General features: G+C 41.3%; 2 protein-coding genes across 2 annotated transcripts; one reads left to right on the top strand and one right to left on the bottom strand.

Annotated features, from left to right (window-relative positions):
* Positions 1-334: 334 nt before the first annotated feature.
* Positions 335-21,658, top strand: LOC131993945 (putative nuclease HARBI1). The gene is made up of 7 exons (XM_059360022.1): positions 335-393; positions 888-1,084; positions 1,285-1,324; positions 20,261-20,754; positions 20,851-20,963; positions 21,052-21,163; positions 21,240-21,658. Exons 1-7 carry the CDS (start codon positions 335-337, stop codon positions 21,608-21,610), a joined length of 1,386 nt encoding a protein of 461 aa, XP_059216005.1. The 3' UTR covers positions 21,611-21,658.
* Positions 21,530-23,704, bottom strand: LOC131993343 (uncharacterized). The gene is made up of 7 exons (XM_059359210.1): positions 23,163-23,704; positions 22,992-23,062; positions 22,511-22,687; positions 22,334-22,395; positions 22,173-22,256; positions 21,959-22,018; positions 21,530-21,880 (listed from the first exon to the last, which is right to left on the bottom strand). The coding sequence occupies exons 1-7, from the start codon at positions 23,330-23,332 to the stop codon at positions 21,671-21,673; spliced, it is 834 nt and encodes a 277-aa protein (XP_059215193.1). The 5' UTR covers positions 23,333-23,704; the 3' UTR covers positions 21,530-21,670.
* Between the last annotated feature and the right edge of the window lie 2,507 nt (positions 23,705-26,211).

Raw genomic sequence — 26,211 nt, 5'->3', positions numbered from 1 at the left:
AGCGAGGAGTTTTGATTGTGTCTGATGACTGTATGGGGCCCGAACATGGGTTACTGGGAATGAATGTTATTGAGGGCGGCACCCTGGATTTCAAGTTTTCAGGTTGGCCTGCACGCTTACAACGGGAATGGGACAGAGTGTTTGCCTGCTGCCAAAGGGCCTTAGCAGTGGACCCCACAGAAGACCAACCGGTCACCGCCCGGCTGACCAGACAGCAGCCAGTTGTGGTGCCCCAGTAGACTGAGATGGTACCATGAGGCAGTTGGCCACATGGCAGGGGCTAAAACCCTGTCCATCTTAAAGTGGTGTTTCTACTGGCCTGGACAGGGGGAGGATGTTCATCGGTGGTCAACAGATTGTTGGTACTGCTGGTCACAGCGACCACTGCCAGAGGTAAGAGCCCCACCAAAATCTGTCACTTCCTACCCTCTAGCGATGGTAGCCATAGACTATTTATCTCTGGGCCGACAAGGAGATGTTTTTCCATTCATACTCGTTGCTACAGATGTCTTCTCCAGTTTTGCATGGGCAATTCCAACCAAAGATCAGACTGCCACAACAACAGCTAAGATGCTCTGGCAACATGTCATCCAACCTTTTGGCTGTCTAGAGAGGATACACTCACTCCGTGGAGCTGCATTTGAGTCCTCATTAATGGCTGAACTGTGCCAAATGTATGAAGCCCGTAAGAGCCGAACAACCCCTTATCATCCCCAAGGAAATGGCTCTGTTGAAAGATTTAACCAGGCTTTGCTAACAATGTTGAGTTCCTTAGAGGGGGAAGACCAAGCACTGTGGCCCCAGAAATTACCTGAGTTAGTACATGCGTATAACAACTTTGTGAATGAATCCACTGGACTTGCACCTTTCTTTGTCATGTTTGGCAGGCATGCCCGTCTCCCAGTGGATGTAGTGATGGGAGCCAGTTCAGTCATCGGAGGAACCACATCAGGAGGATGGGTACAGGCTCACCACAAAGCTCTCCTCTGGGCATATGAGACTGTTGCAGAACACACACAACAGAGACAGACCCAGGATCAACAGTGCTACAACCTGAGACAGAGGGCCTTACCACTCCTACCTGGTGAGTGAGTTTTAATTAGAAACTTCCGCTGGAGGGCTCAAGGAAAGTTGGCTCCTCGATGGATCAGGGAGCCCTTTGTTGTTGTGGCAGCACTCTCCCCGGACAACCCGGTATATAAAGTTCGACCAGAGGCTAGTAAGGGACCAGAGAGAACTATTCATCGTAATAAGGTTTAGGTTTCCTCTAATGCTTCCTCTTAGGCCCCAGTGGATACCAGTTCAAGGACCTGCAGAGGGTTAAGTTGGGGGGAGTGTCACAAAGTCACCAGGAGAGACTTTTTTTGTGTGTTTTGCAGTGTATTGATTTATCCCTAATTGTTTTGTGTTTGAATTAGGGGTGCACCGATTGCAATTTTCTGGCCGATCACCGATTTTTAAAAAGCCTGACCTGCCGATACTGATTTTGGCCAATACCAATTTTTTTATAACTCATAGCTGAACCTTCAATGTTTTAATCTTATTTTATTGAAAAACAATAACACAGCAGTATTTTTCTTTAACAAATAAAGGAAATCACAATGCCTGAGATAGTTAATACAATATTGAACTTAAAATAAATAGCAACAATTTACAGGACAAACTAACAGAAGAACTGCAACCATAAATAAAGTGTCCTGAGATTTTGGTTTCGTTATAGTACAACATAGAACTAGGGATGGGCATCGATTTTAGAATATTCGAATACTCATTAAATTATAAAAAATCTAATAGTTCATCATATCTGGAAGGAAAAAAAGTTTTATTACTGTTGCCTTCACCACGGGGGAAGCGTAGCATTTGATGCTACAGTGTGGCGGCTAGATGCCAAACTGTAGAAGAAGAAACAAACTGAGGAGAGGGTGTTGTCCACGGCGGGACAAGTTAGTTAGCCCCCAGAGGGATTTAGAGACTCTGGAGGTGATGTTTGGTTTTCACCGTCGCTAACTGTGCACAACGTCAGCAGCTGAAAGCAGCATGGCTAATTAAGCACAGAGTCTCCGCTGATCATAAACATAGTAATTGTGAATTAACCGGCTTCGCCAACTGCGCACAGTGTCCGTCGCTTGTTGTAAACAAACCGATCGCTAAGTGAACACCTCCTGCAGCAGCAGCACATAAACACTGTACTGCTACAGAGCTAACTGTAGCTAACTGCCGCTAATGGCGGCTCTTCTTAACAAACCGGCCTACTCCGGCTCGTTATCGGCTCATTAAGTAGAGTAGGAAGAAGTCGCTGGATTTGTCTCTAGCCGCTTTCTTGAAAAATAGTTGCTAAGGGGGTCTGAAAAGTTGCTAAATTTAGCTACAAAGTTGGGAGCACTGCTTTGCCTGTGGGGGGTTATTATCGAGGTAGATAAGATGCTAGATAAGATCGGTTTGACGTAAAAGAATCGGCCGATCGCCGATCCCGTAAAATTAAGGAAATCGGCGCCGATCGATCGGTGCACCCCTAGTTTGAATCATTGTTTAGAGGTGCCTCTCTCTCCTGTGACTGAAGAACCTCCCCCTGCAGCAACCTGACACCTGCAAACACTAATCAGGAGGCAGAGCAGCATGCAGGGGGGAATTCGAACAGACACAGCAGAGCAGAGAGAGGAGCAGAGAGAGGAGCAACAGACGGCGCTGGCTGGACTCTACCTTGTTCTCCACTCCCCCCTTACAGCGACTTTTAGGTTTGCGCACAACACTCCTAGACCCCGCTGGAGACTTAGTTCCATCGCATTGTCTCAGGAGGAATTTGTTCACTTTGTGGCTGACCAAATAAAATTTTTTGTTGAGGTTAACTCTTCTCCAGACATTTCTTGTACAACTCTGTGGGAGTCACTTAAAGCTTACCTGAGAGGCCAGATAATCTCATATATATCTTATAATAAAAAGCAAGCGAATCAAAAGTTATCTGACATAACTGCCCGAATTTCGCAGTTAGAACTGGCATACTCAAGCTGTCCCTCACCTGACTTATTAAAGGAGCTTCTGCTTGAGAAAAATAAATTTGACACCTTATCAACCAGTGAAGCAGAGAATATGCTCTGGAGATCCCGACATACATATTATGAATTTGGCGACAAAGCTAGTAAGATTCTTGCCCATCAACTTAGACAAGCGGCTGCCTCACAACTTATTTCAAAGATTCAAACAGTTGAGGGTTATACACATGACAATAAAATAATAAATGATATGTTCAGGGATTACTATAGTTCAATTTATTCTTCTGAGCATGGCTCTTGTCCCACATTTGACAATTTTTTTCAAAATTTGAACATGCCCACTATTAGCGAAGAGTCCAAGAATATCTTAGAAAATCCTATTACTGCTGAGGAACTGAATGTGGCTATTAAATCACTTCAGAGTGGTAAGAGTCCGGGACCGGATGGGTTCCCATCTGAGTTCTTTAAGAAATTTTCCACCCACCTAATCCCTCACATGCTGAACATGTATAATGAGTCCCTTGAATTGGGTGTACTACCCCAATCGTTAAGAGAGGCATCTATATCCTTGATCCTGAAAAAGAATAAGGATCCTAACCACTGTGAATCCTATCGTCCCATCTCATTACTGAATGTAGATGTCAAGATTTTAGCCAAGGTGTTAGCATTGAGATTAGAAATTTTTTTACCCCAGATAATTTCTCCTGACCAAACAGGATTTATAAAAGATAGATTTTCTTTTTTTAATATCAGACGACTCTTAAACACTATCTATCATGATTCAGATCCTGCCACCCCAGAGCTTATCATGTCCATGGATGCTGAAAAAGCTTTCGATAGGCTGGAGTGGGGGTATTTGTTTTATGCATTGGATAAATTTGGCTTTGGGAAACAATTTATCAAATGGATTAGGCTTTTATATAGCATGCCAGTAGCATCAGTTTGTACCAATGGGATGTACTCAGAGCATTTTGCAATTTCTCGTGGAACAAGGCAAGGCTGCCCCCTATCACCACTGCTTTTTGCATTGGCCATAGAGCCTTTAGCAATTGCAATGAGACAGGACACTACAATAGTGGGCTTATTCAGGGAGAGACTAGAGCAAAGAATTTCACTTTATGCAGATGATATGATACTGTACGTTTCACACCTGGACGTTTCTATGCCCAGGATCCTCTCCATCCTTGAGAATTTTGGTAAAATCTCAGGGTATAAAATAAACCTTCAGAAAAGTGAGGTGTTTCCTATTAACTCCCTGGCCCGCACTTATTCTTTTCACAGATTTCCCTTTAAGGTTACTCATGATCAGTTCACGTATCTAGGGGTGCAAATTACGAGCAGTATGGGCAGACTTATTAAAGAGAATTTTAACCCACTAGTAACCAAGGTAGAGCAGAACCTTAAACGCTGGATGCCTCTACATCTGTCGCTCGCTGGTAGAATAAATGTTATAAAGATGAATGTTTTGCCCAAATTTAGCTATCTTTTTCAATGTCTTCCAGTGTATATTCCCATGTCATTTTTTAAACGCCTAGCTACTCTCATATCCAGCTTTATCTGGAATAATAAGAGTCCACGATTGAACAAAGCCTATCTACAACGTCCAAAGGTGTTAGGTGGTATGGCTCTGCCCAACTTTCAGTTGTATTATTGGGCTGCTAATATTCAACCTATTCTCCATTGGCTATATGAAGATCCTGGTGCCGATGCCCCCTCGTGGTGTACTCTTGAAGCTAGATCCTGTGCCCCATCCTCATTGTCAGCATTAATTTATGCACCTCTAGCCTCAGACACCGCCCCGTACACAAGAAATATTTTAGTCCGAACAACACTTAAAATATGGAAGCAGGTCCGATGGCACTACGGATGGCATAGTTCTTCATTGAAATCCCCAATCCATGCAAATCATATGTTTCCCCCCTCTCTTCAGGACAGTGTGTTTCTGCAGTGGCAAAACAGAGGACTGCGCACACAGCAGGACCTCTTCATAGATGGTTCCTTTGTCTCCTTTCAACAATTGCATACTAAATTTCTTATTCCACATACACAGCAGCAGGTGATGATGCGCCACCATTGGCCAGTAGTGATGGTGAGTGGACCAGGAGAGGAACATTCCCATCTGGGGCCGGACCAGATCCACAGCAGTGAGACCAGCAGGAGTGATGGAGCAGGACCACAGCTCCACACCCTGTGAAGAGAGAGCAGAGAAAAGTGCGAGTATTCTGGGAAAATAAAAGCTTGTGTCATGTATTATTGGGACAGAGAGAAAGAGGGCCCCGGTGTATCGTGTCCCCCGACACATTGGGCCTATAGCGGCATAACTAGGGGCTGGTCCAAGGCAGGCCTCGGCCAGCCCTAACTATAGGCTTTGTCAAAGAGGAAAGTTTTAAGTTTACTCTTGAATAAAGAGAGGGTGACTGCCTCCCGAACTGACACTGGGAGATGATTCCACAAGAGAGGAGCTTGATAACTGAAGGCTCTGGCTCCCAATCTAGTTTTAAGGACTTTAGGAACCACAAGTAACATAGAATTTTGGGAGCGTAGTGCTCTAGAAGGGTAATATGGCATTATGAGGTCTTTAAGATATGATGGTGCCTGACCATTTAGAGCTTTGTAAGTAAGAAGAAGGATTTTGAACTCAATTCTGGATTTTACAGGGAGCCAGTGCAGCGAAGCTAGAACAGGAGAAATATGATCTCTTTTCTTGGTTCTTGTTAGTACACGAGCCGCAGCATTTTGGACTAACTGAAGAGTTTTAAGGGATTTATTGGAGCAGCCTGACAGTAAGGAATTACAGTAATCTAACCTTGAAGTAACAAAAGCATGAACTAATTTTTCTGCATCCTTTTGAGACAGGATGTGTCTAATTTTTGTAATATTACGTAGGTGAAAAAATGCAGTCCTTGAAGTTTGTTTGCATTTAGTTTGGCTAGCTGATCAGTTTCACCTGGCTCGATTGATATATATAACTGAGTGTCATCAGCATAACAATGAAAGTTAATTGAATGTTTTCTAATTATATTACCTAGAGGGAGCATATAAAGGCTGAATAAAATTGGTCCAAGCACAGAACCCTGTGGAACACCGTGGTTAACATCAGTGCGCACGGAGGATTCATTATTCACATGAACAAACTGGAAACGGTCTAATAAGTACGATTTAAACCAGCCCAGTGCCGTTCCTCTAATGCCAATTACATGTTCCAGTCTCTGTAATAGGATACGATGGTCAATTGTATCAAATGCAGCACTCAGATCTAGTAAGACAAGGACTGAGACAAGTCCATTATCAGAAGAAATTAAAAGGTCATTTGTAATTTTTACCAATGCTGTTTCTGTGCTATGATGAGTTCTAAATCCTGACTGGAAGTCCTCATATAGACTATTGTGTTGAAGAAAATCACAAAGTTGATTTGCGACTGCTTTCTCCAGGATCTTAGAGATGAAGGGGAGGTTAAATATTGGTCTATAGTTTGCTAAAACGCCAGGATCTAAATTAACCTTTTTGAGAAGAGGTTTAATTACAGCTACTTTAAATGATTGTGGCACGTAGCCTGTTAATAATGACAATTTGATTGCATCTAAGAAAGAAGTACCCGTTAAAGGTAGAACCTCTTTAAGCAGCCTTGTTGGTATGGGGTCTAGGAGACAGGTTGACGGTTTAGATGAGGAAATCATTGAGGTTAGTTGTTGGAAAGTGATGGGAGCGAAGCGATCTTAATATTTATCAGGGTTTGTACCCGTTTCTAAGGCTCCAGGGTTTAAGGATGCCTCAGTACCAGTTAATGGCAGGAGGTAGTGAATTTTATTTCTAATAGTTATAATTTTCTCATTGAAAAAGCTCATAAAATCATTACTAGTGAGTGCAATAGGAATACATGGTTCAATAGAGCTGTGACTCTCTGTCAGCCTGGCTACAGTGCTGAAAAGGAATCTTGGGTTGTTCTTATTTTTCTCAATTAATGAGGAATAATAGGCTGATCTGGCTTTACGTAGAGTACTGGACTACTCGCTTATTAGCGAGTAGTCCAATAGCAGGACTTCAAAAGTTATTAAATAATGGTCTGATAACACAGGATTTTGTGGGAAAACTATTAAATGTTCAATTTCAATCCCATACGTCAACACAAGGTCGAGGGTGTGGTTAAAAGAGTGAGTGGCTTCATGAACTTTCTGATTAAAGCCAATCGATTCTAGTAAGGAGATAAAAGCAGTACTAAGGCTATCATTATCAACGTCAACATGAATATTAAAATCACCTACAATAATTACCTTATCTGTAATTAGTACTAGGCTTGATAAAAACTCAGAGAATTGTGATAAAAATTCTGAATATGGACCGGGAGGCCGGTAAACTATGACAAATAGGATTGGCTGTTGGTTTTTCCAGGTTGGGTGTGAAAGACTGAGAACAAGGCTTTCAAATGAGTTATAGTTTAGTTTAGGTTTTGGGGTAATTAGAAGGTTTGACTCATATATCGCTGCAACTCCTCCTCCTCGGCCTGTGCCACGAGGGATATGAGTATTAATATGACTAGGAGGAGTAGATTCATTTAGGCTAACATATTCTTCATCACGCAGCCAGGTTTCAGTTAGACAAAGTAAGTCAATATTGCAGTCTGATATTAACTCATTTACTAATAAAGCTTTAGATGATAAGGATCTAATGTTTAAGAGTCCACATTTAATTATTTTGGGTTTTTGTTTATTTGCAGTTGAAGTTTCAATTTTTATTAGGTTATTTTGGGTAACTCCTCTTCTGTTAGAACCTGGTTTAATTAACTTAGCTTTGGGAGGACGGGGGACAGACACAGTCTCTATGGGATTTTGGGTGGATGACTGCTCAAAGGGAAAGGCAGAGAAGTGTTTTACACTGCGACTCTGCCTCCTGGTCTCAACTCTGACTTGTCACGGGTTTGGACCGCTAATAAACTTGGTCAGGTTGCTAGATATGAGAGCGGCTCCATCCAAAGTGGGATGAACACCATCTCTCCTAATAAGACCAGGTCTCCTCCAGAAAGTTTGCCAATGATTAACGAAGCCCACGTTGTTTGCTGGACACCACCTCGACAACCAGCGCTGGAGCGATGAAATGCGGCTACACATATCATCGCTGGTCAAATTTGGCAGGGGACCAGAGAAAACTACGGAGTCCGACATTGTTTTGGCATATGCACACACCGATTCCACATTAATTTTTGTGACCTCCGATTGACGTAACCGGGTGTCATTACTGCCGACGTGAATAACCACTTTACTGTATTTACGTTTATCCTTAGCCAGCAGTTTCAAAAAGGATTCAATGTCGCCCGCTCTGGCCCCCGGGATGCACTTAACTATGGTGCCTGGTTTCGCTAACTTCACGTTCCGAAGAATGGAGTCGCCAATGATCAGAGTTGGCTTCTCAGTAGGTGTGTTACTGAGTGGGGAGAATCTGTTGGAGACGTGAAGCGGTTGGTGGTTAACCATCGTGGGCCTCGGCTTCTGACTATTCCCCCTTCGGACATTCACCCAGCCGTCCGGCCGCTCGGGAGGTGTCGGGGAACGGCTAGCTGCACTATGTCGGCTCGCACCAGCTAAGGGCGACTGGCTAACTGCTGCAGTTAACTTTACCGAATTAGTTTCCATGGTGCGGAGCCGCACTTCTAGTTCACTAAGCCTCGCCTCCAACACAGCTAAAGCACTACACTTATTACAAGTACCATTATCATTAAAGGAGGCTAAGCAGTAACTAAACATTTGACACACCGGGCAAGAGAGAGCAGGAGAGTGAGGGGGAGAAGACATGGTTAGCAGCTAGGCTAGGTAGCTAACACAACTGAGTAGTATCAGACAGATAAGATTAGCGACAAGTCGCTACAAGGAGCAGATAGATACGGGTGCTTAAGTAAAACTAGCGTATGTATAAATGAAGCGGACAGGTATCCGTTATAATGTGTAACTTTTAACAGAGTTAACTGTATTTAGCAAGAGCAGCAAACAAGCACAGCACTACACTACGAGCACACACAGAAACACCGGAAGTGACACAATACGCTCACCTTAGCACGTCAGCACACTTCTTTCGATACTTACAGTTGCGTGATTTTATCCGAAAACAGCTGCCTCATTTTCCAGAATGTCCCCCGAGCTCTGATATTGACTCCTTATTGGCACCTGTGCAGTCATTTAAAGGTATAATATCTAACCTATATAGAGCACTTTTATCCCAAAAAACCCTGTCCCTTGACACCATTAAACATGGATGGGAGCAGGATTTAAATGAGAACATACCTGATGAAACCTGGGACGCAATATTAAAAAGAGTCCACACCTCCTCTATCTGTGCAAGGCATGGACTAATACAGTGTAAAATCTTGCATCGAGCTCACTGGACCAAAGAGAAGTTATCAAAGAGATTCCCAGACATAGGTCCAGCGTACAACCGTTGTAAAATGACCCCATCCTCATATTTACACACGTTCTGGAGCTGCTCCAAACTGACGACCTACTGGACTTTGGTGTTTAAAACACTCTCTGAGGTTCTGCAGGTTACTATAGCCCCCTGCCCCATCATAGCTCTTTTTGGAGTACCGTCTGCCGTCTTTCGAAATGGAAAGATGCCATCCCTCCATGCCACACACTTTGGATCAGAAGTACTTTATATTATATGAAATTGGAAAAAATAAAACACACACTTAGAGGTTCAGCTGGCAAATTCAATAAGATTTGGCAACCTTTTCTGAAATATGTGGAAGAGAAATCAGAGCTGCATGACTCAAGTTAATTAGGACAGCCACAGATTTCATTGTGCTTAGATGACAACCCGCTTTAATACTATTCAGTATGTACTGTACTTTTCTAATGTTTTTTGCTTGTTTTTTTTGTATTGTTTTCCTGTAAAATTCTCTCCTTTTTATGTTTATAGATGTCCTCTTTTACAACATACTTAACTTACATTGTCTTAGATTGAGTCATCTATTGATCATTATTATTATTGTTGTTTATTTATCTATATATTTGTTTTCGCTTTCTGGGGTGGGGATTCTGTTCTGAGTGTTCCTGTATGTCTGTGTTTTATTGTGAAAAAACTTAATAAACAAAGTTTAAAAAAAATAAATAAATAAATAATGTGAGAGGATAGTTTTTATCGTAATAAAGCACAAAACTCTGCATTTATTTTATTCCATATAAATAATATATATTTATACAGGCCTTAAAAAATGAATACAAAATATTTATTTATCACCTAACCGCCAGCCCACATATGCTGATATTTTCAATTCAAATGTAGCCATAAGCTAGCAGCTTTGAAGTGTTTGAGCTTTGCAGATATGTAATTTGGTAAAGTTTCTAACAACAAGTGTGTAACATAATCTATGCAGGTCAGTGGTGGAGGAAGCACTCAGAAACTAAAATGTTCAATAACACAGCATAGAAGTGCTCCATTATAAGTAAAAGTTCTGAATTCGAAATATAAGTCAAGTAAAAGTACATAGGTATTATCAGTAATTTTAGGGAAACCTCAAATTTTGGTTGAAAATGGCATCAAAGAGACAGCAATTATATATACATGGTCGCCCAAAAAGTTGGAATACAATATATATATTTTTTACCTCTTTCCATGAAATGATTGTGACAATGTGATTTATTATTGACTCATAAAGTGTATATCTCCTCAAAACTTTATTAATCAGTGTCTTCCAAACAGATCACAATGACAATGAAGCCACAATTAACAGAGGATTGTGTCTGAAAATGATTCCAACTTTATGGACAACCTATGTTTATATTTACTGTATGTATGTCATGTTATTCAAAACAGTGACGTTAAATAGTAATAAAAAAGGATGTTAGCACTATAAACCAGCAGCTTGCACATCATGCTCCTGCAGTTCATATGAAGGCAAAATATTATAATGAAAAAATATAATATTAGTTAATCATTCAGATACACATTCAGCATAAAATAAATTAAAATTTAAAGTTGTTAAAGACAAATTACAGCAGAACACCACTTATATATTTCTATATCAACAATATAGAAACTAAAACCAATTGTATACAAGACAACAGAGGACTGAGGCAGATTCATAGTTATATGGACTTGATCTCAAAATATTTAAACAATAACAATAAAACAACAGAAATAGCTGTTAAAGATTCCATGGTTGCTATGTTTGTCTCTAGGTAAGTCAAGTATATAAGATCAGAATTTAAACATAAACAACTTCTCAGATGGCCAAAAAAATATCTTTCTGAACTTTCACTCAACGATTTCTCTGAAATTATCTCTTCAACTCTGAACTTTTTGCATCCTGTCAAGAGTTAAAGAGCCAAAGTGAAAAGTTACAGCAAGAAAAGTGACTTCCATCATGGAAATTGTGAGATTTGAACACTGAAAATCTGCATTGTTTTCTATGTATTTTACCATTGAGACGTTCAGATCTCTCAGTTTACTGATGTTTAGTCAATCTGCTCTGTTTAAACCGTCCTCCACCCCGGGTCACTTACAGACAATATATTAAAGTGGAATTTAATAAACTACATTAAAAATAATGTAAGAGAGGATGTTTAGGATGCAAAATGTTTATTTATTTATTATATGATAATAATATGATAATAAAACAGATAAACTGTTTTGCCACATGCTCTGGCACAGGCTGTTTATTAGAATAATATAAAAACTCCATCATGTGATAAAAACAACTCCTTAAGTGGGCTCATCTTCCAGCTCCAGAGAAAGGTATGAGGCTAATTCATATGCTAAAAGGCTACAGAAAGAGCTAACCACTGGGCCCCAAACTCTGATAGTGGGTGATGGAGCTTTGAATGAGATAAAACGCTCTTGCAGCAAGAACACCAAAGTACTCTGTTTTACCAACGACATGGTGTCTGATATTTCAAAGAAGATCTTGAACATTGCTGCTGAGCATCCAACAGCTAATGCTCTCATCATACACACGGGAGCCCTTGATGTTGTGAAGCAACAATCAGAGGTATTAAAGCAAGACTTCACCGATCTGATTAACAAAGTTCAATGTTTAAATACTGAGGTGTTCTTCAGTGGACCACTACCAGGAGTTCGGCAAGGGGATGAGAGATTCAGCAGGCTGATGATGCTAAACAGATGGCTCAAAGATATGTGTGCCGCTCAATCAATGAACTTTATTGACAATTTCAACATCTTTTGGGGACGCAGGCACCTTTTTAAGGCAGATGGATTTCGCCTTAACAAGGCAGGAGTGCAGTTGCTAAGCTCCAACATTTTTTATCATTTGCGTGACACACACAAGCAGCCTGTGTCAAGGACATGAGGCAAGACGTTCCCAAACAACGGATAAGACGTCGCTCTGGTGAGGGCGCTATGATAAGGACTGACCATGGAGGACAGCAAAGTCTGAGAGAGCCGCCAGCATCATCATCCTCTCCCCAAAAAATGGAGTCTCCACCAGCCCCAACAGCCCAACGAGGGGAGTCTCACCGAGTCACGGCAGGAGACACCCAACCCTTACCCCCCCAGATCCCACCCAGCCCCCAACCCTCACCCCCCCAGACTCCACCCAGCCCCCAACCCTCACCCCCCCAGGCTCCACCCAGCCCCCAACCCTCACCCCCCCAGGCTCCACCCAGCCACCAACCCTCACCCCCCCAGACTCCACCCAGCCCCCAATCCTCACCCCCCCCAGACCCCACCCAGCCTCCAACTCTCTCCATGCAGCCAGGACTCCCCACTTCTGGATTTCACAGACAGGATGAAGAGCCTTGTCAAGATTGGAATCCAGCTAACACCTCGCCAAAATCCCTTATTTACCCCCCTTAACCTCCCACATCCAGCCCCTCCCACTCCACCACCTCGGAAAGAACGCTCAACCAAAAGTCACGGCCCTCCCCCACCCCCTCTGAATCACCATACCTGGGAATCCCTGAATGACCCTATCTGTGAGTCTGACTGATATGTGCCGGGTCCAGACTCTGATATCAATATCAAGATTGCTCTGTTCCAGCAGCAGTCAGGGCCCCATGGAGTTCAGTCAGCTTTCTCAATCCCTGTGATAATAAGTAACAGAAAAGGGATCAAACTGGTGAGAAATAAAAAGAGTTCAATTAACTCTGCCAATCTACTGAGTATAGCATGTCATCCTCCAAACTCACCAGCGTCTCCTGTTAAGGATTTACATTTAGCTCTTTTAAATATCAGATCTCTGCTTGGCAAATCTTTCTTAATCAATGATTTTATTCACAAGCACAACCTTGATTTTATGTTTTTAACTGAAACTTGGTTAAGTCAGGATAATAGTGCAGCAGTTCTTGTTGAGTCAACCCCCCAAAATTTTAGTTTCTTCAGTGAAGCAAGAATACATAAGAGAGGAGGTGGAGTTGCCACCCTGTTCAAGGACAACTTCCAATGCAAAAAAATGTCTTATGGTCAGTTTGACTCCTTTGAATATGTTGCCATTCAGTTAAAATCACCCTATAGAGCAACCTATTTGACCATCTACAGACCCCCCAAATATGATGCAAGGTTTTTTGATGACTTTGCCAAACTACTGTCTGTTGTGTGCATAGATTTTGACTGTGTTGTTTTAGTAGGTGATTTTAACATTCATGTTGATAATCCTGAAGATGGGTGTGCTAAAGAACTTTTAAATATTCTGGATAACTTTGGGCTTTCTCAGCATGTCACAGATCCAACACATAACAGAGGACACATATTAGATCTAATTATTACCAAAGGTCTTAATATCTCTGAGGTTGTGGTCAATGATGTTGCTCTTTCTGATCACTACTGTGTTTTGTTTAAAATGACCACCCTTGCCAATCCAACAAAAGGTGAAGCAGAGGTAATCAGGAAGCGCTATATAAATGAAAACACTTGTGCATTATTCACCCAGGATTTTACACCATCACCAACCCTGCCCTCAGCTCCAGTTGATGACCTTGTTAACAGTTTTAGTTCCAATGTTATGACTGTTATCGACTCTATCGCCCCAATTAAGACCAAAGTTCTGTCGGGGAGGAAAAAGTCACCCTGGAGAAACGCCAAACTAGTTAAAGTGCAGAAAAAAGTATGTAGACAAGCTGAACGCAGGTGGCGAAAGAACAAACTCCAAGTATATTACGATATTTATAAAGAGGGTCTTCGCAACTATAATCAGGAACTGAAGAATGCAAGGCAGTCATATTTTTCAGAGATTATCAATAGAAACAGTAATAATGCCCGCATACTTTTTTCTGTAGTAGACAGACTGACAAATCCCACAGCATCAGTCCCTCCTGAGCTGCTGTCTAACAAGTCATGCAATGACTTTGCAGCCTTCTTCACAAACAAAATATTACAGATAAGACAAGCAGTGTGCAGCTCCAGCTCAGGAATGATAACACTGGTGCCTTCCCATCCTCTAGTCAAGCTAGGACATTTTAGCCTCCTAGATTACACAACACTCACGGAAACGGTTTCAAAATTAAAGCCCACAACCTGCTGCCTTGATATTCTGCCTTCAAACTTTTTTAAAACTGTTTTCAACTGCATAGCTCCGGATGTACTGCAGATAATAAATTCTTCTCTCCAAGCAGGACAGTTTCCACAGACTTTGAAAACTGCAGTAAAAAAACCTCTCCTAAAAAAATCTAATCTGGATTCCACAACAATTAGTAACTATAGGCCAATATCAAATCTGCCATTTCTGGGGAAAATCATTGAAAAGGTTGTTTTTGAGCAAATTCATGCTTTTATGATGCAAAATAATCTTTTTAACACATTTCAGTCTGGATTTCGGCGACACCACAGCACTGAGACTGTACTTATCAAAGTCTTAAATGATATTAATCTGAACACTGATGCAGGCGAATCCTCTGTCCTGGTTTTACTGGATCTCAGTGCTGCATTTGACACAGTTGATCATAACATACTAGTCAGCGGACTGGAACAGTGGGTGGGGCTCACTGGCACTGTGCTACAATGGTTCAAATCTTACTTACAAGATAGGGACTTTTTTGTGTCAATTGGAAACCATGAGTCTGAGCGAACTAAGATCACATGTGGGGTTCCTCAAGGGTCCATTCTCGGACCGCTTCTATTCAACATCTATATGCTACCGCTAGCTCAGATTATGGAACATCACAACATCTCCTACCATACTTATGCCGATGACACACAACTCTACATTTCAGTGTCCTCACACGACTACAGTCCCTTACTCTCATTGAGTAACTGTATTCATCAAATCAATGAGTGGATGTGCCAGAACTTTCTCCAGCTAAATGCAGAGAAGACAGAGGTGATAATTTTCGGCCCTAAAAATGAAAGATCTAAGATCAGCGCTCACCTTGGCTCTATGTCATTGACAGCTACAAATCAAGCCAGAAATCTTGGTGTAATTATTGACTCAGACCTGAACTTCAACAGCCATCTAAAGCTTATCACTAAATCTGCCTATTACCACCTGAAAAACATAGCTAGAATTAAGGGTCTTCTGTCCAAACAAGACATGGAAAAACTTATCCATGCATTTATTTTTAGTAGGTTGGATTACTGCAATGGCATCTTCACAGGTCTTAACAAAAAATCAATCAGGCAGCTGCAGCTGATCCAGAACGCTGCCGCCAGAGTCCTCACAAACACCAGGAAACTGGACCATATTACACCGGTCCTTAAATCACTACACTGGCTTCCTGTGAGTCAGAGGATAGATTTTAAAATCTTACTGCTGGTCTACAAAGCTCTGAATGGTCTCGGACCAAACTACATGCTTGATCTGCTCCCTCTCTATGAAGCATCCAGACCCCTTAGGTCATCTGGAACTGGCTTGTTGCGTGTCCCAAAAACAAGAACTAAGCGGGGTGAGGCAGCTTTCAGTTATTATGCTCCTCACCTGTGAAACAAACTACCTGTAGATCTGAGGTCTGCCCAACCGGTCAGCTCCTTTAAATCAGGACTAAAAACACTATTGTTTACTGAAGCGTACTCTTAACTTTAACACTTATCTGCTCTACTCTACTGCCCTTACTTTTTTTACTACACAATGTTTGACCTGTGCTTTTTATTATTTTATCTCTTTTTTTTTTATCCTGCTGTATCTTCCCTGTTTTAATTGACTGTTTTTATTGTTTTCAATTGTGTCTTGCTGTTTTTAATGTGTATGTAAAGCACTTTGAATTACCTTGTGTTGAATTGTGCTATACAAATAAACTTGCCTTGCCTTGTGTGTACACTATGATGAGATTCTTCAGAGATTTCAAACAATTAATACTAGTAATGTTATGATACTATTCCTCTTCAAGTATTTATTTATACAGCAACCTATGCCCTTTAACCTCAAAATGTGTGTGTGTGAAACATTTGTATCTGGAGGAGTGTGTGCGCTTACGCGCGCATATGTGTGTGTGTGTGTGTGTGTGCGTGCGTGTATCATTAACTGTTATTACATTAAATGACCAGTGTGTGTGTGCCTGCGTGTATCTTTAACTGTTATTACATTAAATAACCAGTGTGTGTGTGCGTGCGTGTATCTTTAACTGTTATTACATTAAATGAACAGTGTGTGTGTGTGCGTGCGTGTATCTTTAACTGATATTACATTAAATGAACAGTGTGTGTGTGTGCGTGCGTGTATCTTTAACTGATATTACCTTAAATGACCATTGTGTGTGTGTGTGTGTGCGTGCGTGTATCTGTAACTGTAATCACATCAAAACATCAAAGCGTGGGGTCGACCAATCAGAGCAGAGCAATCAACGGAATTAACAGCTGTGGAATCTTCTGGCAGAGTGAAAGCAGCCAGAGGTGGGCAGAGTGAAATTTCTGGCCTCGAACAGAAAGCATTTTTGACAAAACCATAATACCTATCATTGATCCGACTTCACTTTGAGTGTCCTGAGTTCTTCCTGAACCTCTACATATGTTTTTTTTTTTAAGAAAAATGAAAAAATAGCTTTGTTAGAGCGATCTAAAAAAACAGTTAAATCTCACTTTTTCCGAAATCTTCCTGCGTTTTTAATATGGGACCCAATGAGGCTGTTGGTGGTTTTGGTGGCGCATCTTTGCGTCGTACGCCCAAATTATAACTCTGACAGCTTTACCAGAGGATTGTGAGTGAGAAGACAAATTTTCCTACATTTCTATGTATAAATTATTTCTGTAGAGTGGAATTTGCGGCCTGGAGTGGAGTTTTCAAAATTTATTTTTTGACAGTTTTACCTCTCCCTCTACACTCGGAGCGATGACATCACACACTCTGACACGAACATTCCGTGCAATACACACCCATTATAATCTCAGAATTTCTCCAAAAAATGATCATGGTCATTGAACAGAGATTGATAAAATACTATATGACCTATCGAAACGCAAAGTAATACACCAATACACAAGACTTGTGTCTACTGTTTAAAGTTTAAATGGAGTCTCTAGGTGAAATTATGCCGGAGAAGTAGACGTCTGAAAATCTTCAATTAATGTTCTTTTTTGCTGATTTTCTTTCGGCCGTCCCATTCATTTCAATGCAAAATTTTGGGCAGTTTTTCGCGACTTACGTCGCGAGAAATTCATATTCCGTAGAGAAAAGTAATAGCACACCGATCCTGATCAAACCGCACGTTTTGATATATAATTTGTAGGACTAGTATCGGGACGAAATTGCGTCCGGAAGAGGAATAAGAAGAAATCCACAGTATAACAGTAATAGTGCCCCCAGTGGTGACCCCACTGGTCCCTACAGCTATTGCTGTATGGGACCAGTGCTCGGTGCGATTGCCCCGAGGCCCTAATAATAATAATTTCATACAGACCTTCTCGGGTGTAGGTGGGGCAAAAGAAAAGACATGTATTTCCATGACTTTTGTGATCCCCCTGCTGAGCCGCTGGCAAACACCTTTCGGCTCCTGACAAAGCAGTCCCTCAGTGAACGCCATTTTGTCTTGCAGAGATCAACTGAAAAAGGAGACATATTTAAAAAATACATACATTTGGCTAATCTTTTTTTCCCTTTTTTTTTTTTACTTCACAGGTACTTGGCTTCTGGGGACTCACTTATCAGCCTAGCATTCAGCTGCCGCCTCGGCCACACAACAGTGGTAAACTCTGTTCACAGCGTGTGTGCTGCCATTGAAAAAGTTATGATGAAGACTTTTTTACCACAGCCGACTGAGGAGACATGGAGAAAAATAGCACAACGCTTCTGGGAAAAGTGGAACTTCCCGAATTGCCTGGGAGCACTTGATAGCAAACACATTGTCATTCAAGCACCACCCCTATCCGGTAGTCAATACTTCAACTACAAAAAAACATTCTCCATCGTACTTCTGGCACTCGTGGATGCGGACTATCTTTTCAGGTGCATTCAGGTGGGGGACTTTGGGAGGACATCTGATGGTGGGTTTATGCAGGCTCAGATTTGGGGAGAGGGATGGAGAACAACACTTTAAATGTTCCTCCAAAAAACTCTCTGCCTGGTGCTGCTCACATCAGGGATGTGTCACATGTGATGGTTTGAGATGCAGCGTTCCCTTTGAAGCCCTACCTAATGAGACCCTACCAAGGACAGAATCTTAACCAAAAAAAGAGGGTTTTCATCTACAGACTCTCCAGAGCCAGGATGGTTGTTGAAAATGCCTTTGGCATTTTGTCATCACGTTGGAGGATTTTCCATAAAAGGATCAACCTTCACCCCAAAAACGTGGACACACTTGTGGTGGCAGCATGCATCCTGCACAATTTCCTTCTTGCCCCAAATGACAATGTGCAGCTGCTAGAAGAGGCAGAGGAACTTGGGAGATGCATGGCACCCGTGAGAAATATGGAAGGAAACAGGGCATCAAGAGATGCCTGTGCTGTTAGGGAGAGCTTGGCTACTTTTTTCACCTCCTGTCATGCCTCCTCCCCCTGCTCCCTAGTCTGTGTGTGCAAGCCTGATTGCAGACGGGAGACTGCTGTGCTGGAGCCGGGGCCTCTCAGCTGCTGCTCATCTGATCATCACCAACACTACTTAAGATCCTGGACCATAATCAGTCAAATAATTATAATTAATTATTTGACTGATTTAATTTAATTTAATTATTAATTATTATTTATTATAATATTTATAACATTATTTATTATAATTATTATTTATTATTTAATTATTTAATTAATTATTAATTATTATAATTATAATTATAAACATAATCTGGATTATAGACTCTACTAACAGTTAGTCTCTGGCGCTCTACACATTACCTGCCTGTATTCCTGTTTTTGTCCTGCCTTTTTGAGACCTAACCCTTGTTAGAAAAATTACATGAGGAAACCTTGAAAATTGAATAATCTGTCACCAACAGAAAACCCTCAACATTTTTCTGCGCAGATCGTTGATGGGGAAATGATGAGCAGGAGGACGTCCAAGTTCTCAGTTTAACAGTTTTATTACAATACGTCAAAAAATGTGCATTATACAGAGATCTCCGGTTTCACTCTCCATGTCCCTGAATACAAACAGACTGGTTTCAGTTCGTGAAGTCTGAACCCTGTCTCTCTCCCTATGAACCCATTAAAAACCTTACATTCGTTTACAAAACATGCTGGTCGATTTCTTCCAGGAAGTTCCGCCTTCTTCATCCGCTGATTCGCCAGTCTTCATCACAGTCACACATCAGGCCACCTGGGCATACAATCAATGCTGCCCAGAGCAAGGCCATGCTGACCTGCTAACAAACTTGTTATGTTCTACAGAGATATAACAAGAGCCCAAATATTCTTCAATGTCTACTTGTTTTAAAGTCTAAAAAATATAAAACAGACAATAATATTCTTTGTGATTATAGAATCTTAATCAGTTTAAGCAAATTAAGTATATGTAATCAAAATAATCAGTTTCTAAACCAACATTAACACACAAACATAATCCTTGTATTAAAATCATATTGCCTGATTAATATAAATGCATAGAGATAGATATTTACCAAGGCTGACCTGATAGTGACCTGCGTCACGCACAGAGAACAGAGACAGACACCAGGGAGTCAAACAACAGAGAAGCAGAAAACAAGCAATCAAATAATTTAACAAAATAGAGAATAATCAATTTATTCTAACAAGCACCTCCCCCCACAACAGACTCAAGTTAGTATTTTGGGTAACACAGCAAAGATTTACCAGGGGGGTATTCCAGAAAGCGGGTTATGTGAAAACTCTGAGCTTGTTAACCCTGAGATGAGGGAAACTCTGAGGTTATCCGTTCCAGAAAGAGAGGTAACTTAAACTCTGGGTCCGTTACTGCGGTGACGTACTCTGTGAACATAACCTGCTCGCTGCAGGTTTACTATAAAAACCCCAGAGTTTCTACCTGTCTCCTCCCACACGAAGAAAGCGGTTAGATATGGATTGCCCTTTCTTAGAAATCCGATCGACATCGAGGCCGTTTTGATTAGAAATGTTTTACGTCGCGAAAGAATCTTCCGACCCAGGTTAGACGTTTTATCATTTCCAGAGGATTTTCTTTTCGAACGCTACCGCTTTTCATCAAACAGTATCATTTATCTGAATAACCTCCTCCGCCCATATATCACCAACCTCACACACCGCGGACGAGCACTCAGATCGGAACAAACTCTATGCATAGCACTACGTTTTTTTGCAAACGGCAGTTTTCTTTACAACATCGGGGATGCGGAGCATTATGGCAAGGCAACAGTGTGTAGGGCTGTACGAAAGGTAACCCTCGCACTGAAGCGCCTGTTACCGGTGATGGTGGTGTTCCCAGGACACAAACCTGTTCGCACCATCAAGGAGGAATTCCACAGGATTGCAGGTGATGACTGATGTAGAAATCATATATTCTGTTATTTTAAATTATGATATAGGCCTCAGAGTGGGGTCAGTAGCTTAATTAGCTGTCATTTTACAGGACTTCCAAATGTGATAGGGTGCATAGACGGGACACAAATCGCTATTACTGCACCTGCCCAAAATGAAGGGGACTATGTCAATAGAAAATCCTTTCACAGTATCAATGTCCAGGTATGTGACCTACCATCTTAAAATATATGTACATGAAAATGTATACATTACAATACAACTAACTCGTGTAATTTTCTGCACTGTAAAGATCATATGTGATGCAGCTTCCATCATCACAAATGTAGAAGCCAAGTGGCCTGGCTCAGTCCACGATTCCCGGATCTACCGGGAGTGTAGTCTGAGCAACAGATTTGCACGTGGTAAGGAAGCTAAAGCTTTGTACAAATGTTCTTTGTCTCTATTTTTAAATGCACTCAAATGTGTCCTCTAGGACAGGAGAGTTTGATGGCTACCTGCTCGGGGATCGAGGCTATCCATGCCAGCCCTCTCTGTTGACCCCTTACCCTGACCCTGAGCCGGGGCCCCAACAACGTTTTAATGTGGCCCACTGCAGGACTAGAGCCCGGGTTGAGATGACCTTAGGCATACTCAAATCCCGGTTCCAGTGCCTGCGTAAGCTCAGGGTCACCCCAGAGAGGGCATGTGACATCATTGTGGCATGTGTTGTTCTCCATAATATTGCAATTATTAGAGGAGAGCAACACCCAGCCGTACAAATCAATGACGCTGAGGATGAACATCACATCCCTGTGGATGTTCAGGATGGAAGGGCAATAAGAGACCTCATCGCCCGAAATCACTTTTGATTAAAAATGAAAATTCACATGTAATTTGGTTCTTCTTTATTCCCTAAAAGTACAAAAGCATCAGTCAGGATTTGTAATATAGTTGCAACCATTAACATATTTCACATATTCACCTATTTCACCATGACAATGCACCCACCTCAACTGGCGTTCAAGTAATAGGATTTCTAAATCAGTTTTCCTGATTTGCCCATCCAGGTATACCATTTCTCGGTCATTCTTTTGTATGCTTTTGATGAGGTGAAGCCTGTACAACTCTTTCACCGGCAACTGGGGAAACATATGGACAACATTTGATTCCTGCAGTTCTACATACAGATTTAACATGGTATTGACTGAAAATCTCACTGTGTCAAGCTGTGCTCGTGAAGTTGAGGGGCCCTCCTCTTGGTGATGCCCAGCCATGTTCTGTTGAAGGACAAGAATGTGCTAGTTTGTCCATTATCTATGCTCATCACTTCAGTGTAGGCCTACATGTCAAACTCCAAATTCCACTCAAGAATGTAAATGAATATGAATGGGTGGAGCACTGCCAGTAGCTATACATAATATTAAGACACACTTCAGTAGGCCCCTCCGGATCTCTCCCTGTGGCAGCAGACAGAGTTTCCTCATCATCATCCTCCTCCTCCGCCTCCTCCTCCTCCTGTGATGCAGGAAAAGATAAGTTTCAGAATACTTTGAACTACCATCTGAGGCAAGATCTGAGTATGGAATACTTACAGCTGCAGGGTTAGCAATTGCTTCTGTCGGAGGCTGGGCCAGGCAGATCACACCATCCACAACTGTTGGGTGGGTGGATATATATTTGTTAAAAAGCAGGCTAAAAATAAAAAATATATAAATAAAACTATATATTTACATTTTTTAAAAAGAGTATGTATGTAAGTGTATACTTGCATCTGATGTAGGCACTTGTGTCCTGGGGGATGACCGGCTCAGATGAGCTTCCCCCGGGGATGCCCTCAGCCACAGGCCGACCCCTGTTTTGGCTGAGGGCCAGCTCCTCAGCCTCTGTCAGAGGTGGTGGAGGTGGCCCTCCACCCGTTTTTCGGGCCTCTGCCTTCTTTCTGTTGGCTGAGCAGAAAGTTTGTTTTTAATTAGTATTTTAATGAGCGTTGGTGTAGGCTACAGCGTCACATTTTAAATAACTTCAATAGATATAAAATATAAATGTGTTTCGATGTGTATAAAGTGTTAATCTACTAAGTGGAGTATTAAGTGAGAGGACGTTGAAAAACAACATTTTGTTAGGGGTTTAAATTACTATTTGAAGTAGCCACTGAATTAATATTTACTTTGTTTAATAGCCTAAGTCAATTTAAAAAAATAAAATAAAAATCTAAGTGAGGTTTAGGTGAGTGAGGTCTAAGTGAGGTACCTTTTTGAATAATGTTTTTATGTTTCATTTTTAACTGCCTCCAAGTCCTCCTTTCTCCTGTTGGATTGCACCTAAATGAAAATTAGATTTAATTCCTACTTACGATCATAACTATAGGCAATGCTACGATCTTACGGTTAAATGTTACGTCAGTGTTACATTCAAACTTACGCGTTGACTCGGGCAGCAATTTTCTCCCATGCAGTCTCTCTCTCCTTCGCTGCTGCAGCCGTGTTACTTTTTCGGCGAAATATGTGCTCATACTCGCCGTAGGACTGCATGAGTATCTCCAACTCTACCGCGGTGAAATAGGTCGATCTTTGTTTTTTTTCCGTTGTCATGGTGACTCGTGGAATCGGGGCTCCATTGATGATGGCTTTTTATAGTGGTTGTGCACGCGCGTAACCCGAGGCTGACATACTCAGAGATGATTGAACTAACTCAGATCAGCTGTTCTGGAACCGGATACCCAGAGTTTCCCATCTCAGGGTAAGTCATCTCAGAGTTCAGGGATAGACTCAGAGGTTGTTGAACCTGCTTTCTGGAATACCCCCCTGGTGTGTGTTTAAGTATATTTGTGGTGATATTTTGTTTAGCTAGATCATTTGAAGTTGTATGAATAATCTTGCTCTACAGACTTTAAGTGGTACATGTAAATTAACTATAACTCATTTGATTTGCTCACACACTAATCCACGTAAAATATACTTTAATCTGGCTTCCTACAAACACATAGACTTTCAAGGCCGCATGGTCTATTGTTCTCCAAGAACAAAAGGGCTGCCGCCATTTTGATTTTCTTAAATGACCGCCCTTGGTCTGCCATTTTGTTACACATACTCTTTCACCCACATTTCCACTGTAAATAGACTTTTAGATTAGTTATTATGAGTTCTGTTTGCTTTACCTTGGTTTAGAATAAATATATTTTTGGATGAATATGCTTCTCCTTTTAATGTTGCACATGAATAAGTGATTTGCTAAACCTCTGCTATGAAAAGACCTCCAAAATTCCTTAAACCGTTACTAAATATGAATAAGGTAATTTGATTATAATTATATGCATAATTAATAATCAATGTTCCAAATTGATAATTTGTTAACTTTATGAGACTGATTTACTATGATTTGCTATCCATCCTCTTTCTAAGTAAAGAGGTGGTGACCCAAAAATAACTTTATTTCATTTAAAGTGTTAAATATAAATTTAGTCAATTTCTGATAGCAGCATTGACATAAATAAGCTTTTACCTGTAAATATTTTGGTGCCCCTGCTGGAGGCAATTTGTATCTGCAACCAGATACCCCTACACAGACAAAGAATTGTTTTTTCTTTCTGCTAGATGGTAGATGAGAAGCAGAGGAAAGGGAAGTTATTCTGACCAGGAGATTTACAGACTGAAGAAAATAGTCCAGAAGCTCAAACAGGAACTTTATATTGATGATGACTCAGAAGCCATGTAAGACTTTCTGTCTGTTGTCTTTGTTATTGGGTGTGTTACATCACATCAGATATCATGAGTGATTTCACAATCTCCACACTCAATTTAAATGGAGCCAGAGATATGAGGAAGAGAGCGAGTCTGTTTGAACTTGTTAAACTGAAGAGCATCAATGTACGGAGCCCCAGAGATGACATGGGGGGAAAAAAAATTAAATTGTGGCCACGAAATAGCTATAACGTGCGCACGAATTAGTATTTCGTGGCCACGAAACTGAAAAAGTTTCCTTCAACTGATGCAGACCTGATGCTGCACATAATGCGTGCTCATCTTCGGGTCATGTTGTGGAAGGCTGCAGGTCAGAGAGAGCCTCCTGCAGACAGGGGCGCCGCTAGGGATTTTGGGCCCCATGAAAAGAATCTTTACAGGGCCCCCAACACAGCGGCAAAATTTTTTGATGCTATTTTACATACAATTATGCATTTTAATGGTATTTTTGACTATCATTACCATATTTGTGAAAGAAGAACAGCATGACAGTTGACATGTACAGTAGGGGAAGAACTGAGCACTCTGAATACAATGGAATTCATTTTGAGTCATTTATTTGCTGCACCACTGATTCTTAAATTGGAAATAAACTCTTCCATGAAAAAATAGCAATTATAATCAGTGGAGAGAAAAAAATCTCAGCAAAAACAAAAACGCCATCAGAATACAAAATGGCCATATATGATTTCTCATCATTTAAGTAGAACTTAATATATGAAAGAATGGCAAATATATATATAATATAACGTTGCTGACTGAGTCAAGCTTCCTTTTGCAACCTTTCAATCACTGGTCCTCGCTCAACTCTTCTCACCAAAAGCCCAACGCCGAGCCTTCTCATGTGCAAAATCACTTATCAGGTCTTTGAAGTCCAGCTTTCTAGCCAACTGACTCTCAATTGATAGCATGGCAAGACTGCAAAGTCTTTCCTGAGACATTGTGGACCTCAAATAGTTTTTTATCATTTTTAGTTTACTGAACACTCTCTCACCACCAGCAACAGTAACTGGCAGGGTGCAAAATATGCGCAAGGCGATGCACACTTCTCCAAAGATGCTTTGCAGCTGCAGCTTACAAATTGCATTCAGGAGTTCAAGAGGGGACAGGTTAGGGGGGAAGTTGGCTGCATATACACTGTTTAGGTGTCTTACTTGATTTTCAAAATCAGAAGTAAGATCACTAGAATACTTTGTGATCAGTGGTTGGCACACAGAAGAGATTTTGCCCTCACTAATCTGCCCAACTTTCAGAACAGCAGAAAACTCGTTGACAGTATGTGCAATGCCCCGGAACCTAGTGTCCAAGTCACTGATGATACTGTCCATGGCTGTATAAAACACAGTGTTCTGAAACACTGTTTCTGAACTGTCCTGAGTTGTCTCCTCTTCAGCGGTTTCATCATGGAATCTCCGCCTTTTCTTCTGGCGGCTGGACTCCTTGCTTAACTGAGGTGTAACATTAATTTCCCCAAATATCAACTTTGCCTCAGCTAGGAGAGTGTCCCATGCATCTCCTAGAGACTGCATCTCTTCTGTCAAGTCTCTGATATTGGCTGCTTCTATGTCAAGTGATATTTTTCCTGACTGGAGAATAACATTCCTGTTGTCAATACTTTGCAGTACCTTCAGCCAGACAGTGAGAAGAACAACAGCATCAAATGACATGAAGTATTTCCTCAAACCATTAGCTTCTGATCTTGCTTCACTGGTGAGACTGCATGTCATAAC

The sequence above is a fragment of the Centropristis striata genome, chromosome 20 (assembly GCF_030273125.1).
Source record: "Centropristis striata isolate RG_2023a ecotype Rhode Island chromosome 20, C.striata_1.0, whole genome shotgun sequence".
NCBI classification, from domain to species: domain Eukaryota; kingdom Metazoa; phylum Chordata; class Actinopteri; order Perciformes; family Serranidae; genus Centropristis; species Centropristis striata.
Note: the sequence above shows the minus strand (reverse complement) of the source record. Positions and strands in the feature narration are given on the sequence as shown.